The sequence below is a fragment of the Perognathus longimembris genome, chromosome 18 (assembly GCF_023159225.1).
Source record: "Perognathus longimembris pacificus isolate PPM17 chromosome 18, ASM2315922v1, whole genome shotgun sequence".
Lineage (NCBI taxonomy): Eukaryota > Metazoa > Chordata > Mammalia > Rodentia > Heteromyidae > Perognathus > Perognathus longimembris.
Window position 1 is genome coordinate 31,376,609 of NC_063178.1, and position 15,011 is coordinate 31,391,619.

At 44.6% G+C, this 15,011-nt stretch overlaps 1 protein-coding gene across 1 annotated transcript; it reads right to left on the reverse strand.

Moving 5' to 3' along the window:
* Window positions 1–9,482: 9,482 nt before the first annotated feature.
* LOC125366906 (sperm motility kinase Z-like) lies at window positions 9,483–11,212 on the reverse strand. Its single transcript, XM_048367615.1, has 3 exons — window positions 10,851–11,212; window positions 9,653–10,802; window positions 9,483–9,554 (listed from the first exon to the last, which is right to left on the reverse strand). The coding sequence occupies exons 1-3, from the start codon at window positions 11,210–11,212 to the stop codon at window positions 9,483–9,485; spliced, it is 1,584 nt and encodes a 527-aa protein (XP_048223572.1).
* Window positions 11,213–15,011: the final 3,799 nt, after the last annotated feature.

A 15,011-nucleotide genomic window follows, 5' to 3' on the forward strand; every position in this document is an offset into this window, starting at 1 on the left:
GTGTTCTACTCAGGACTAGGCTCTACTTCTCTGTGCCTACTGGTAGTTAATTGAGATGAGTCTCATGGACTTTCCTGACCAGGCTGGCTTCAAACCGCAATCCTCAAAATTTCAGACACTGTGGAAGTGCCCTAGGCTTCTCATGGACTCTCATCTCCTATTAACCACCAGAAAGAAAGAGAGGAGAGGAAAGGAAGAAAGAAAGAAAGAAAGAAAGAAAGAAAGAAAGAAAGAAAGAAAGAAAGAAAGAAAGAAAGAAAGAAAGGGAGGAAAAAAGAGAGGGAGACAGAGAGAGAGACACAGAGAGACAGAAATAGGAAAGACAGAAACAGAATGAGAAATTGAGAGACAGAGAAAAGAGAAAGAGAAAGAGAAAGAAAGAAACAGAGGAAAACAAGAACAAAAGAGAGACGAAAGTAAGAGAGTAAGAAAAAGAGACAGAGATAGAGAAAAAAATAGAAAGAGAAAGAGAGAAAGAAAAGAGAGAAAATGAGAGAAACAGAGAAAGAGATAGGGAGAAAGAGGAAAGAGAAAGAGAATAATAGAAAGAAAGAAAGTAAAAGAGAGAGGAAAGAAAGAAAGAAAAAGAAAGACAGAAAAAAATAAATAAAGAAAGAAAGACAGGCAAACAGGCAGACATTGAGCTTTGACTCATGTAGTGGAGCCTGCTAGCCATGTGGTGGGAAAAAAGAAACTGGGACAAATTAGTCAGGCCTTGACTTCAACCCCCAGAGTTTCCACAGAAAGAGAGAGAGAAAAAATAGAAGGAAAGAAAGGAAGAAAGAGAGAAAGAAAGAAAAGGAGACACAGAAAGAGAGACAGAAAGAGGAGAGAAAGTAAGGGAAAAGAGAATTTGAGAGACAAAGTAAGAGGTAGGAAGAAAGAGGAAAGAGAAAGAGAAAAATAAATAGAAACAAATAGAGAAAGAATGAGAGGATAGAAAGAAAGAAACAAAGAAAGAAGGAAGGAAAGAAACAGAGACAAAGACAGGCAGAAGTGAAGCTGTGGCTCAAGGAGTGGAGCCTTCTAGCCCTGTATTTAAAAAAAAAAAAAAAAAAGCAACCCAACATCCCAGGAATCCGACTGTGGCTCTACTTCTACACCTTCTTTGAATTAAGCATAACAACAAAAGCAAAACAAAAACCACCAGACCTTGAACACTGATGAGGTACTGATTTCAAGCCCTACTACAAGAAGAAAAACAAAACATTGTTTGATCTGTGGCTCAAGTCGTAGAGTCTGCTAGTTTCAAAATGAAAAACAATGCAACAAAAACTGAGGGTAAGGGGCTATGTTCTAACATCAGGCCAGAGCAACTGAACTAAAGAAGAAAAAGACAAGAAAAGAACAATAAAACAGATGAAAAGGAAGGTGAAAAAGAGAAAGAGCCAATTAATTTTTTTTTAAATTATGGCTCAAATCTGTAATCATTCCTGCTCAAGTCGCTGAAATCTGAGGATCTTGGTTTGAAGCCAGTCTGGGCAGGAAAGTACATGAGACATTTTTGGGGTGGGCTTGAACATGTGGTGCTCAAAGCTAGAGCTCTGCGTCTTTCTGTCTATTGATGGTTAACTGGAGATAAGAGTCTCATAGACTTTCCTGTCCAGATTGGCCTCGAACCTCAATCTTCAGATTTCAAGCTTCTCTGTAGTGCACTTGACTACTCTTTGGACTCACCTATCAACCACCAAAAATAAATAAAATCCAGACAGAAGTAGAGATCAAGTAGTAGAGCCTGCTAGCCCTGAGAGGCACACACAAACACAATGATAAAGTGTCTTTGCCCTGAGGACTTCCAAAAGTACAATAAAGAAAAAAGTTGAGGGGTTGGGAATATGGCCTAGTGGTAGAGTGTTTGCCTCTTATACATGAAGCCCTGGGTTAATTTACCCAGCACCACATATATAGAAAAAGCCAGAAGTGATGGTATGGCTCACTCAAGTGGTAGAGTGCTAGCCTTCAGCAAAAAGAAGCCAGGGACCGTGCTCAGGCCCTGAGTCCAAGGTTCAGGACTGGCAGAAAAAATATTTTTGAGCTATGGCTCAAGGTATGAGGTCTGCTCTAAAGACAGAGAAACAGAGAAAGACATAGAGACATAGTGAGAGAAACTTCAAGGAGATGGCCAAACCTTTAGGAACATGCCATAAAAACTGCACTAACAACAAAAACCCCAAGAACAATAACTGAAAAGGAAGACAAAGTAGCGCCAATTACAGCTTTTAAAATGAAGACTTTCCAACTGTAATGTAAGCTGCTTCTTGTAGGTGAAATCCGAGGATTGTGGGTTGAAGCCAGCCTGGGCAGTAAAGTCCATGAGACTCGTTTTTGTGTGTGCCAGTGGTGGGATTGAACTTTTGGTGTTCTACTCAGGGCCAGGCTCTACTTTTCTCTGCCTACTGGTAGTTAATTGAGATGAGTCTCATGGACTTTCCTGACTAGGCTGGCTTCAAACTGCAATCCTCAGAATTTCAGACACTGTTTAAGTGCCCTAGGCTTCTCATGGACTCTCATCTCCTATTAACCACCAGAAAGAAAGAGAGGAGAGGAAAGAAACAAGGAAAGAAAGAAAGAAAGAAAGAAAGAAAGAAAGAAAGAAAGAAAGAAAGAAAGAAAGAAAGAAAGAAAGAAAGGAAGGATGGAAGGAAGGAAAAAAGACACAGAGAGAGACAGAAATAGGAAAGATAGAAATAAAATGAGAAATTGAGAGACAGAGAAAAGAGAAAGAGAAAGAAAGAAACAGGAAAAGGTGAAGGAAAGATAGAGATAGGTAGAAAGTATGACGAGACAGAGAGTGACAGAAAGAGGAAAGAGGGAGAGAAACAGAAAGAGAAAGAAAGAGACATAGATAAAGAGACAGGGAGAAAGAGGAAAGAAAGCGAAAAATAGAAAGAAAGAACTATAAAGAAAAAGAGAAAGACAGGAAAGAAAGAGAATAAGAAATAAAGGAAGAGAATGAGAGAGAGAAAGAAAGAGAGAGACACAGAGAGACAGAAATAAGAAAGAAACAGAATGAGAAATTGAGAAACATAAAAAACAGAAAAAGAAAGAGAAAGAAAGAAAGAGGTAAAGAAGAAAGGTGAGGGGCTGGGGATATAGCCTAGTGGCAAGAGTGCCTGCCTCGGATACACGAGGCCCTAGGTTCGATTCCCCAGCACCACATATACAGAAAACGGCCAGAAGCGGCGCTGTGGCTCAAGTGGCGGAGTGCTAGCCTTGAGCGGGAAGAAGCCAGGGACAGTGCTCAGGCCCTGAGTCCAAGGCCCAGGACTGGCCAAAAAAAAAAAAAAAAAAAAGAAGAAAGGTGAGACAGATAGAAAGAAAAAGAGACACAGAGAGAGATAGGAAGAGGAGAGAGAGAAAGAGAGAAATAGAAAGAGAAAGAAAGAAAAGAGAGAAAATGAGAGACACAGAAAGGGACTGGAAGAGGAAAAGGAAAGAGAAATAAAAAGAAAGAGAGAAAGAGAAAGAGAGGAAAGAATGATAGAGAAAGAAAGAAAGGAACAGAGGAAGGAAGGGAGGGAGCGATAAAAAGAAAGAAAGAAAGAATAAAAGAGAGGAGAGACACAGAGAGACTGGAAGGAAAAAAGTGAAAGAGAGTAATAGAAAGAGAAAGAGAATGAAAAGAAACAAAGTGAGAGACATAGAAAAAGAGACAGGAAGAAAGACGAAGGAGAAAGAGAGAAATAGAAAAAAAGAGAAAGAAAAAAAAGAGAGAGAGAGAGAGAGAGAGAGAGAGAGAGAGAGAGAGAGAGAGAGAGAGAGAGAGAAAGACAGGGAAACAGGCAGAATTTGACCTGTGACTCAAGTAGTAGAGCCTGCCAGCTTTATGGAGGGAAAAAGAAACTGAGACCAAGTAGCCATGCCCTGAGTTCAAGCCCCACAAAAGAATGAAAAAAAAAATGGCCCAAACAACAGGAAGAAACCCCACAGAAGATGAGGTGAGGCACAATGTGAGAAACTCGTTAGACATAAAGAGAGAGAGAAAAACAACCACTACCACCTCTGGGAGTGTGCCCATATTTTAATAACAAGCCATAGAACCTGCAGTAACAACAAAAAAATAACTACTCCAGAAAGAACAATAAATGAAAAGGAAGCCAAAGAAGAGCCAAGTAAAGATTTTAAAATCGAGAGTCAAAGCTGTAATCTAAGCTGCTCATACTGGGTGAAATCTGAGCCTCGTGGTTCAAAGCCAGCCTGGGCAGGAAAGTCCGTGAGACTTGTTTTCCTGTATGCCAGCAGTGGGCACTATTACCTCCTGGCTCCAGGTGGTTATTTTCAGATAAGAGTCTCACAAATGTTTCTGCCCAGGCTGACTTCGAACCACAATCCTCAGATATTAGGACATTGTGTGTAGTGAGTGCCCTTGGCCACCAATGGACTCGTATCCCCTATTAACCACCAAAAAAAGAAAGAAGAATAAAAAGACAGAATTTGAGCTGTGCTTGGAGTAGTAAAGTGTGCTAGCCATGAGGGGGAAAGAACACTCAGAGACACTCACAAGGCCCTAATTTCAAGCCCTTACAAACACCACCAAGAATAAATGATATAAAATGAAACTTGGCCTTCAGGGCTTGAGTTCTAGCCCTATGAGAAGAACCAAAAAAAAAAAAAAAAAAAGGTCAGTGGTTTATCTTGGCCCAAGTTTGAAGCAAGCTAGTTTTCAAAGATTAAAACATAAGAACAAAGCAAAAGTGGCAAGGTCCCGCTAACAATGACAACAACAAAAAATGACGATAAATAGGGGCTAGGAATATGGCCTAGTGGGAAAGTGCTTGTCTCGTATACATGAAGCCCTGGGTTTGATTTCTCAGCACCACATATATAGAAAAAGCTCGAAGTGGCGCTGTAGCTCAAGTCACCAAGTGCTAGCCTCAAGCAAAAAGAAGCCAGGGACAGTGCTCAGCCCCTGAGTCCAAGGTACAAGACTGGCAAAAAAAATTTATTTTGAGCTTTGGCTCAACATATGAGGTCTGCTCTAAAGACAGAGAATCAGACAGAGAGAGAGAGAGAGAGAGAGGAGAGAGAGAGAGAGAGAGAGAGAGAGAGAGAGAGAAACTTCAAGGAGAGTGGCCAGGCCTTTAGTAACAAGCCATAAAAAATGCACTAACAACAAAAAACCCCAAGAAACATAACTGAAAAGGAAGGAAAAGAAGAGCCAATGAATGTTTTTAAAATCAAGACTTTACATCTGTAATATAAGCTGTTCCTTGTAGGTGGAATCTGAGGATCACTGTTACAAGCCAGCCTGGGCAGGAAAGTCCATGAGACTCATCTCAGTTAAACACCAATAGGCAGAGAGTAGTAGAGCCTCGCCTTGAGTAGAACACCACAAGTTCAATCCCACCCCTGGCACACACACAAATGAGTCTCATGGACTTTACTGCCCAGGCTGGATTCAAACAGCAATCCTCAAATTATCCGACACTGTGTAATTGCCCTAGGCTTCCAATGGACTTTTGTCTCCTATTAACCATCAGAAAGAAAGAGAGGAATGAAAGAAAGAATTAAAGAGAGAGAGGAGAGACACAGAGCGACAGAAAGGGGAAGGAGAGAGAGAGATAGAAAGAGAAAGAGAGAAAGTGAGAGACAGAGAAAAAGAGACAGGAAGAAAGAGGAAAGAGAAAGAAAGAAAAAGAGAGGAAAGAAAGAAAGTAAGACAGGGAAACAGGCAGAAGTTGAGCTTTCACTCAAGTACTAGAGCCTGCTAGCCTTGTGGGGGGGTGGGAAGAAATTCAGACAAAGTAGCCATGCCCTGAGTTCAAGCCCCAGAACTTCCACAGAGAGAGAGAGAGAGAGAGAGAGAGAGAGAGAGAGAGAGAGAGAGAGATAAAGAAAGAATGAGGAAGTGAGGGAGGTAAAGAACGAATAAGAGAGAGACAGAAAGAGAATAGAGAGAGAATAAAAAGAGAGAGAAAGGGCTGGGGATATCGCCTAGTGGCAAGAGTGCTTGTCTCGTATACATGAGGTCCTGGGTTCAATTCCCCAGCACCACATATGCAGAAAATGGCCAGAAGTGGCGCTGTGGCTCAAGTGGCAGAGTACTAGCCTTGAGCAAAAAGAAGCCAGGGACAGTGCTCAGGCCCTGAGTCCAAGCCCCAGGAATGGCCAAAAAAAAAAAAAGAGAGAAAGTGAGAGACAAGGATAATGAGACAGGAAGAAAGAGGAAAGAAAAAATAGAAATAAAGAGAAAAAGATAAACAAGGAAAAAGAGAGAGGAAAGAAAGATAGAAAGAGAGAGAAAGAAATTAAGAAAGAGTTAGAAAGGAAAGAAAGAAAGAACTAGAAAACAACAGGCAGACAGGCAGAAGTGGAGCTGTAGCTCAAAGAGTGGAGCCTGCTAGCCCTGTATAAAAAAAAATATAACAAAACATCCCAGCAATCCAACTGTGGCTCTACTTCTACACCTTCTTTGAATTAAGCATAGCAACAAAAGCAAAACAAAAATCACCAGGTCTTGAACAGTGTTGAGGTACTGATTTTAAGCCCTAACAAAAGAACAAAGACAAACAAAAACAAAACAGTGGTTAATCTGTGGCTCAAGTTGTAGAGTCTGCTAGTTTCAAATTGAAAAACAATGCAACAAACCTGAGGGTAAGTGGCTATGTTCTAACATCAGGCCAGAGGAAAAAAGGGGGGGTGGGAGGAAGAGGAGGAGGAGGAGGAGGAGGAAAGAACAATAAACCAGATGAAAAGGAAAATGACAAAAGAGAGGAACCATTTAAATATATTTAAATTATGGCTCAAATCTGCAATCCTACCTGCTCAAGTCGCTGAAATCTGAGGTTCTTGGTTCGAGCCAGCCTGAGCAGGATAGTCAATGAGACATTTTTTAGTCAGTGATGGGGATGCGCTTGAACTTAGGGTGCTTTTCTCATGAGTAAAGCCCTACTACTTTCGGTCTTGTTTGTGGTTAGTGATGAGTCTCATGGACTTTCCAACCCAGGCTGCCTTTGAACCGCAATCCTCCACCTGCACTAACAAAAAAACAAATAAATATACCAAAAAGAACAATAAATGAAAAGGAAGCCAAAGAAGAGCCAAGTAAAGATTTTAAAATCGAGAGTCAAAGCTGTAATATGAGCTGCTCGTGCTGGGTGAAATCTGAGGATCATGGTTCGAAGCCAGCCTGGGAAGGAAAGTGCATGAGACTTGTTTTCCTGTATGCCAGCAGTGGGCACTATTACTTCCTGGCTGGAGGTGGTTCATTTCAGATAAGTGTCTCACAGACTTTCCTGTCCAGGCTGGCTTTGAACTGCAATCCTCAGATTTTAGGACACTGTGTAGTGCCCTTGGCTACCCATGGACTCTTTTCTTCTAGTAGCCACCAAGAAAAATGAAAAAGGCAGACGTTGATCTCTGGCTTAAGTAGGAGAGCCTGCTAACCTTCAATTTAAAAAAATAAATAAATAAAAAGCAAACACACTCTAGTAATCCAGTTTTGGCTCTAACTCTACACCTTCTTTGATTTAAACATAGAAACAAAAACAAAAAAGCAACCGCTCATGGATAGTGATGAGGCCCTGAGTTCAAGCCCTAACAGAGGAACGAAAAAAAAAAAAAACCCTCAAAAAAATTATAAAGCACAAAAAAACCACAACTCCCCAATACACACAAAAAGACTGAAATTCACTTGTGGGTAAACTTGGAGAGCCTGCTAGCTTTGAGGGAAAAAATGAGGAAATGTTGCCAGTGTGTGGGTTCACCCACTAGATCCAACCAGCACACACAGAACCACCACCACCAACAAAAAAAAAAAAAACAAAAAACAGAAGTTCCGCTGTGGTTCAAGGTATGAATCCTGCTAATCCCGAGCAAAAAGAAAAAAAAAATCTGGAAAAATTGGCAGGCAGTCCCTGAGTTCAATCCTTAGGATCGACAGGATTACCACTCAAATAAAAAAAAGTCACAAGCTGAGCTTTGGGTCAAATTGTAGAGCCTGCTAGAAGGAAAACACACACCACCACCAAGAAGGAAGAAAGATATGGAGGGAGGGAGGGAGGGAGGGAAGGAGGGAAGGAGGGAGGGAGGGAGGATGGAAGGATGGAAGGAAGGAAGGAAGGAAGGAAGGGAGGAAGGAAGGGAGGGAGGGAAGGAAAGAATGGAAGAAAGGAAGGAAGACAGGAAGACAGGAAGGAAGGAAGGAAGGAAGGAAGGAAGGAAGGAAGGAAGGAAGGAAGGAAGGAAGGAAGGAAAAATAAAAACAAGAAGCATGTTCAGGCCTGACTCTGTAACAACAATAACAAATAATAATAAAAATGAATGAAAAGGACAGTAAAAAGACAAAAGCCCCTGAAAGATCTTAGAGGTCAGAGTGATGTTTGTTCTTGCCTGAAATTCTAGATTCTTAGGAGGCTGACAGTTGTGAATCTTAATTCTTACCCAGGCCAGGTGGGAAAAACCATGAGACTTGTAAGCAATAAATCAAACACACAGGAAAGAAAGGAAGAGAGAAAGAAGGAACGAAAGAAAGAGAGAGAGAAAAAAGGAAGGAAGAATCAAAGAACAAAGGAAGGGAGAAAGAAACATAAGGAATAAAAAAAGAAAAGAGAAAGGAAGGAAAAACAAAAGAAAGGAAGGAAGGAAAGAAAGAACAAAAGAAAGGAAGAAGAAAGAAAAGAATGGTTGTTTAGAAGTGACAATTCTCAGCCTATGTGGTGATGGATCTCTGTGCTCTGCCCCCCTGGGGCTGTACACCCTTGGGAGAACTAATAGGCTGGGCTCCACCTGACTTCCTTATTCCCTGAACTCTGGGCGGAGTCCCCGCCCAGGAGGGGGCTGTGGGCACTGGCAGAGGTCATCACTCAGGGGCTTGCTTGCCCAAGGGTCTTTGCCCAAGTCAACCCCATCACCAGCAGCCAGCTAGGCTGATTTGCTTCTCTTTGTTGTTTTTATATTTTTTAATTTTTTAATTTTTTTTGTTTTTTGTTTTTTTTTTGTTTTGTTTTTTCTTTTTTCTTTTTAGATTTTAAAGGAGGGATGGTTATATCATACTTATAAAATCAGTTATAGAATTCACTTATACCATATACATTTCTAAAGGAAGAGAATAGGGATTTGTCTACACACTACAAGTAAAATTAGAATTAATTTAAAAATAACTTCATGCTTAAGAGATGAAGTGATTTAGCTACGTTTAAAGTGAGACCCAACACCTCTCCACTATGCGTGTTCATCCTAAGTGTGCTAAGGATGGAGAATACATAGCCGACAGTGTTTTCAGGCAACCAAAGACAGTGTGATCTCAGTTATTTCCTTCTGATGACGTTCCTGTTGTCTTTGCAGGACTTTCAATTTTTTTTTTTAATTTTTTATTTTTTGGTAAGAAAATAAGTCAAGTGTTTTCAGTCAGGGTAATTGGTAACCATCAGAGCAGTCTTGTATGGGGTTAGCAGTGTTCAGAGCCTCCAGCTCGGGTTCCCTTGCACGCCTATTGGTACAAATCCCCTGCCCGGGGTTGTGGGAGTCAATGACAGGGGCATCTAGAGGCTCTCAGTGACTTTGGGGTCTTTCAGTCCCTGCTCTGTCCTTGGCACCGCAGACAGCAGCACAGTCTGCAAAGGGCAACAACTATCCTGCCAAACACCCCCGTCCTGCCCAGCTCTCTTCGGGATCTAGAGTCTCTGTGATCATCCTGAGGCTGCCCGGTTACCTGGGATTTTTTACCCTGGCGCCTAAAGCAACAGCAGCCTGGGATCTTGGGGGAGCTGGCCTGGAACACCACGTGGTGGTGGCGGCGTGCTAACTGGATGGCCTCCTCTGACAGCTCTTCACTTCCATACCAGGCATACCTCCTGGGCTCTATTCCCGGCCCCTTGCAGCCCTGACTCTCGCTCTTCACCCCGCCGGGGGCCCTGTTCTCCACCTGGGGATCTGCCTGTGGCTGGAGTTCGGGTGTTTCCTTGGGGGTCTGCTGCTCGAGGCCCTCCCTCGTTGGGAGGCAGCTGCAGCAGTCGGGGGCGCCCACCGGATCGGGCTGGGAGGGGGTACTGGTGGTGCCGGAGCTGGTGCTAGGCAGCAGGGCCAGGGGGGGCAGGGAGCTGCTCTTGCCTCTCTCCAGCTGGGGCTCCATGCAGGTTGGGGTCCGCTCAGAGGGTAAGAGCAAAGAATGGAGCTGGGCGGGCAAACTGGCTCTCCTCTGCGGGGGGAAGGCACAGAGGTTGGTGTGGGTGGGGCAGAGTGGCACAGGTTGGATTTTCACCGGGCTGACCATCTCCCCCTTGAGACCATCTTTGATCATACAGTAGATGGCCATGACTTCGTCGAAAGCCCTCTGCAGGACCGACTGGCGGATCTGAGGCTCGGGGTAGCCCATGATGCACATGACGGTGGTAATGGTGGGGTCTAAGTCATCAGGCAGTGGCTCATGGGGATACAGGGAGCCCTCCTCCACCCGGTCAAACCAGGGGTGTGCCATAATCTGCTGGATATCGGGCCTCTGTTTGGGGTCTACGGTTAAGAGCTTTAATAGGATGCTAAGTCCTTTTGAGGTGAGGTAAAATGGGATCTCGTACAGGCCATTTACAATCTGGGCACTTAGCTTCTGGTATGTGGTCATTTTAAAGGGGAATTTCCCCGTCACCATGAAGAACAAGATGGTGCCCAGGCCCCAGAGGTCCACCTTGAACCCATCATATTCCTCCTGCAGGTACAGCTCAGGGGCACGGAATATGAAGGCGCCACACTTCTCTGTGAGCAACTGCCCCGGGGCAATCCTGACACTGAGCCCCAGGTCCCCGACCTTGGCATTGCCCTTTTCATCCAGAAGGATGCTGTCGGGCTTCAGGTCACGGTGTGTGATTCTGTTCTGGTGTAAGTACACAATAGCACTGTCTATCTACTTCAGGAACCTCCTGGCTTCGTCCTCATAGAGGGAGCGGCGTAATTCTGTGAGCCAGGACAGGAGGTCTCCATTGGTGGCCATTTCCAGCACCAGGTGGACATATCTCTCTCCCTGGATCACCTGGTACATCCTGATCACATGGGGGAGGTGGATATTTTTGACAATGTCCATCTCGTTTTCCACCAAGCTCAGGTTCCCTTCCTTCTCTAGCATTTTCACAGCCACCACTCTCTCTAAGAGGCGGTGATAGGCCTTCACCACCACACCGTAGCTGCCACCTCTAATGATCTCATAGGTCTCGTATTGGTCACTAAAACTCTTCTCCAACAGGACAGAGTTGGCCATATATTCAAATGGGGCTGGCTCCATGTTAGGATGTGGACCCGATCTTAACCGACTTAGCCAAACAAATAAGGTGGGGAGTTAAGTCTTCTCTACACTTAGCGCAGTAAGTAAGGCAGGTGGAAAATCGTAACCAATTAACGGAATCAATGTGGTGGGTCCTCAATCTCAACTGTAGTTAGCTAAATAAATATGGCAGGTAGCAAATCTGAACTAAAATAAGCTAAATCATATCTTAAGTAAACTTAGCTGAATCAATTCAGCGACAGCTTAGCTTCACAGGAATTAGCACAGTATAACCCCCAGAATAATGGAATTCCCCCCAACCCACACAACCCCAAGCCTCCCTCCCTACCCCCACCCCCAAATGAAAGCTTCAACCTCGCTCGGGTTTCCTGCAGCCTTCTGTCTGATGGCAGGAGATCAGTGGGGAACGCAGGCGATCAGTCGGAATCTCAGGAGATCAGTCGGGATCGCTCAGCACAGTAAGGGACCAAGCTACAGCCAGGAACCGCCTTCTGCAACTGCTGCGGGGCCTCGGAATGGCAGGTGAGGAAATGGACCAATTACAGGCGGGCCCATGACGTCACCGAGGGATGGACCAATCACAGGCGGTACCGGTGAAAGCCGCCCCCACCCCCGCCCCCCGTGATGGTCTTGCTCCTAGGCCTCGAGGACCAAGCACCATCAAGGACGCAAGGGCAGGAAGACTGCAGCCAAGGACGCAAGGTGGATGCCGCGGTCACCCGCGTGGCGGCAACTCGGGAACCGTGAGGACCGTGGCCCAGTGTCTCCCTCCCAATCCACGGCCGTGGGATACCAGGCCCCGTATGCCCAGGCCCCTGAGCTGCAGGCCCAGGCCCTCGGCCTCCCTGTGGGCAGGCTCTGTGGCCCAGCCACACTGCGGTGGAGAGACTACCACAACTAAGCCACCTTCCCAGCCCCCCACTTCCAACCTTTTGCTGGTGAGTTGACCTTAAGAGTCTAATGTACTTTCCTTCCTTTGCAAGTCTTTCCATCTGGATCCTTAGATCTCAGCCTGCTGAGATCTCCTCAGCTAGGATTAGAAGTATTACCAAGGCCCCAGGCTCATCTCCACCTCACTCAGCCCTAGACCCTCCTCCTCTGGCCTCCACTTCCACGTCTTCTCCACTATACCATCCAGGTTAGCCAAAAGGAAGCCTGACACCCTGCAAGTTGAGCATCAGAATCTTCTGAACTTCAAATCCGTATTTCAAACAGCTCACTTTATTATATCTTAGTAAAGGCCTCAGAAAAAGCAACCAGCCTAACCTCTGGCTTAAAAGGGTAGAACAAAAACATCTGAGGGGAAACAAAAACAACACAACCAGAAAGCCACTCAGCCATATGCGAGACTCGCTTTCCAAGCACAAATCTATCTGGACTGGAGATCAGCCAGGGAGCCTCTGGGGCCTCAATCCCATGTTACAAGCCAAAGGAAGTTAAAGTGAGCTCTGGGAAAGTTGGCAGGTCATTCCAGCCTTCTGGCATGGACACAGACCGGCAAACCACCCTAGGTGACAGAGACCATGGCCATACAGCTAGCTCTGCAGCAGTAAATAGGTATTAAAAAGAGTCCAGATGCAAGCAAAGAGTCACCAGAGCCTACGAGGAAAGACCTGAAGGGTCAAAGCCAAGGTGAAGTTGTGAATTTAAAACATGCCTGCCCTCAAGGATTCAAGAATGGAGAGCATGCAAACATTCTGAGCATTGAAAGCTAAAGTATGACGAACAGATATGCATGGCCCTTCTTTCTGCAAACACTATTGACCCCAGTGGCCAGTGCTCCCAGCTCGAGGCAGCGATCACTGCATCCAGTGATGGACACATGACTGGCACGTCTCTGTGGTCACACATGTGCAAATCACAGGCTCTGCCAAGAAACACAAGTTGAGAATATCTCTGCCTCTTGACTTGTCAGAGGAGGAAGAGGATAAAAAGGTGCCAAGGGAAGAACAACAGGCAAGAAGTGAAGGTACTAAGAGTCCTCTCAGCCTCCTGAAACGTCGAGGGTGGCCAGGAGCTAGATTGGGCTTGTGGGGGCTCAGCAACTGTAGAAAGGGCCTCTTCCAAAAAGCCCTTGCGCAGCTGCCTCTGTGCTGGGTGTCTCCTGCCTTCGGCCTCAGGGGCTGACGTTGTGCCCTCCCTACAACAATGGTTCATTTCATCATTTCTATGCATTTATGTACTTCTCATTGGACAAATATTCACTACCACCAACATGGAAGATACAGAGACGTAGAAAATCCTTAATGCCATTAAACTAGAATTCTAGTTAGGGACATGGGAAATCAATCCATCCATCAATAAACGAGAAAAGAAGTCAAAGAATTGTAATTGCTATGAAGATGTAACACCTAATCTTTTTTTAAAGAAGGATATGATTTTAGACAAAGTAGCCCAAAAAGCCATCAATAGAATAGCCTTTAAGGGGAAGCTCAAAAGAATCGAGTGTGACCACGAGCTGGTGGCTCACGCCTGTAATCCTAGCTACACAGGAGGCTGAGACTGAGGATCATGGTTCAAAACCAGCCTGGTGATGAAAGTCCTTGCTTGAGGCTCTTATCTCCAATGAACCCCAAAAGGCCTGAAGTTGAGCTCTGGCTCAAGTGGTAGAGCACCCATACCTAAGTGAAAAGGTTAAAGGACAGCACCCAGGCCCTGATTTCAAGCTCCAGTATAGTCACAAAAACACAAGCAAAAAAGTCGTGGGGTATCTGTTTGGAACAAGTAAAACCAAGAGCAGGCACACAGGCCTGAGAGAGATCAGGCCTGGGCCCTTTCCACATGAGCTGAGTTAGCAAATGGGGGCCTTGGCCGGTGGGAATCTTGGACAGGACCTTCCTAATGTGGCTTTGACTCTAAGGGTGATGAGAGTCCCTGGAGGACCCAGGTAGCCGAGGGCAGTGACTTTATCGAGTTTGTTTGTCTGCAGGAAACGACAAAATTTTCCTTCTAAATGATTCCCAGGTGTTCAGTTCTGTTGCATTAAGTGCAGGTTTCATCTGTGTTATATCCTGTGTACAATTTTCGTTCTTTTCAGACTCCAAAATATTCCACTGTATGAATGCCCTGTATTTTGTTAATTCAGTCATCCATCAATACACACTTGTTTCTTCCACTTTGGCTACTGATATGCTGCCCTTAGCATGGATATAAAAATACCTCTTCAAGACCTTGCTTTCAGTTCTTAAGGGTACATTCTCAGAGGAGAAACTGCTACATCTTACCGCAATTTTATTTGCAACTTTTTGAAGAAATTGTAGAGTATTTCTTATGATGGCTGGAACGTTTTACACATCATTGGGTTATATTTTTTTCCTTTATTGTCAAAGTGGAGTACAGAGGGGTTACAGTTTTTTTTTTTTGAAGAACTATTTATGTCTGCAGAGTTAAAAACAAACAAACAAACAAATCAAAACAGAACAAGTGGAAATCTGAGTGGAATCATGGAACAAAGCTGGAGTTCTCAAAGCATGCCCAGCAGTCAGTACAATGTTGATGCAAACATCTGTGTGGATGCTCAGGAAACTGAGGATAGTGTGGCTGGGTTTGGCTTAAGTCACAAAAGCACAGCAAGATCTGGGCACTGCTAGATGAGCCAGCGCAGTCTGTTCTCGGGGAATACTGCTGGGTTTGGCTAGAGACCGTGATATCACAGAGGCTCACACTGTTCCTTGCACACACAGCCAGCCACAGAATCCAGTTCCCATGGAAAAGCTGGTCACTAACGGCCACCAAAAGACATCACTGTGTGGGTAACTGAACAATTCCTTTGCCCTATCTCTGTCTTGGGGGAATAATA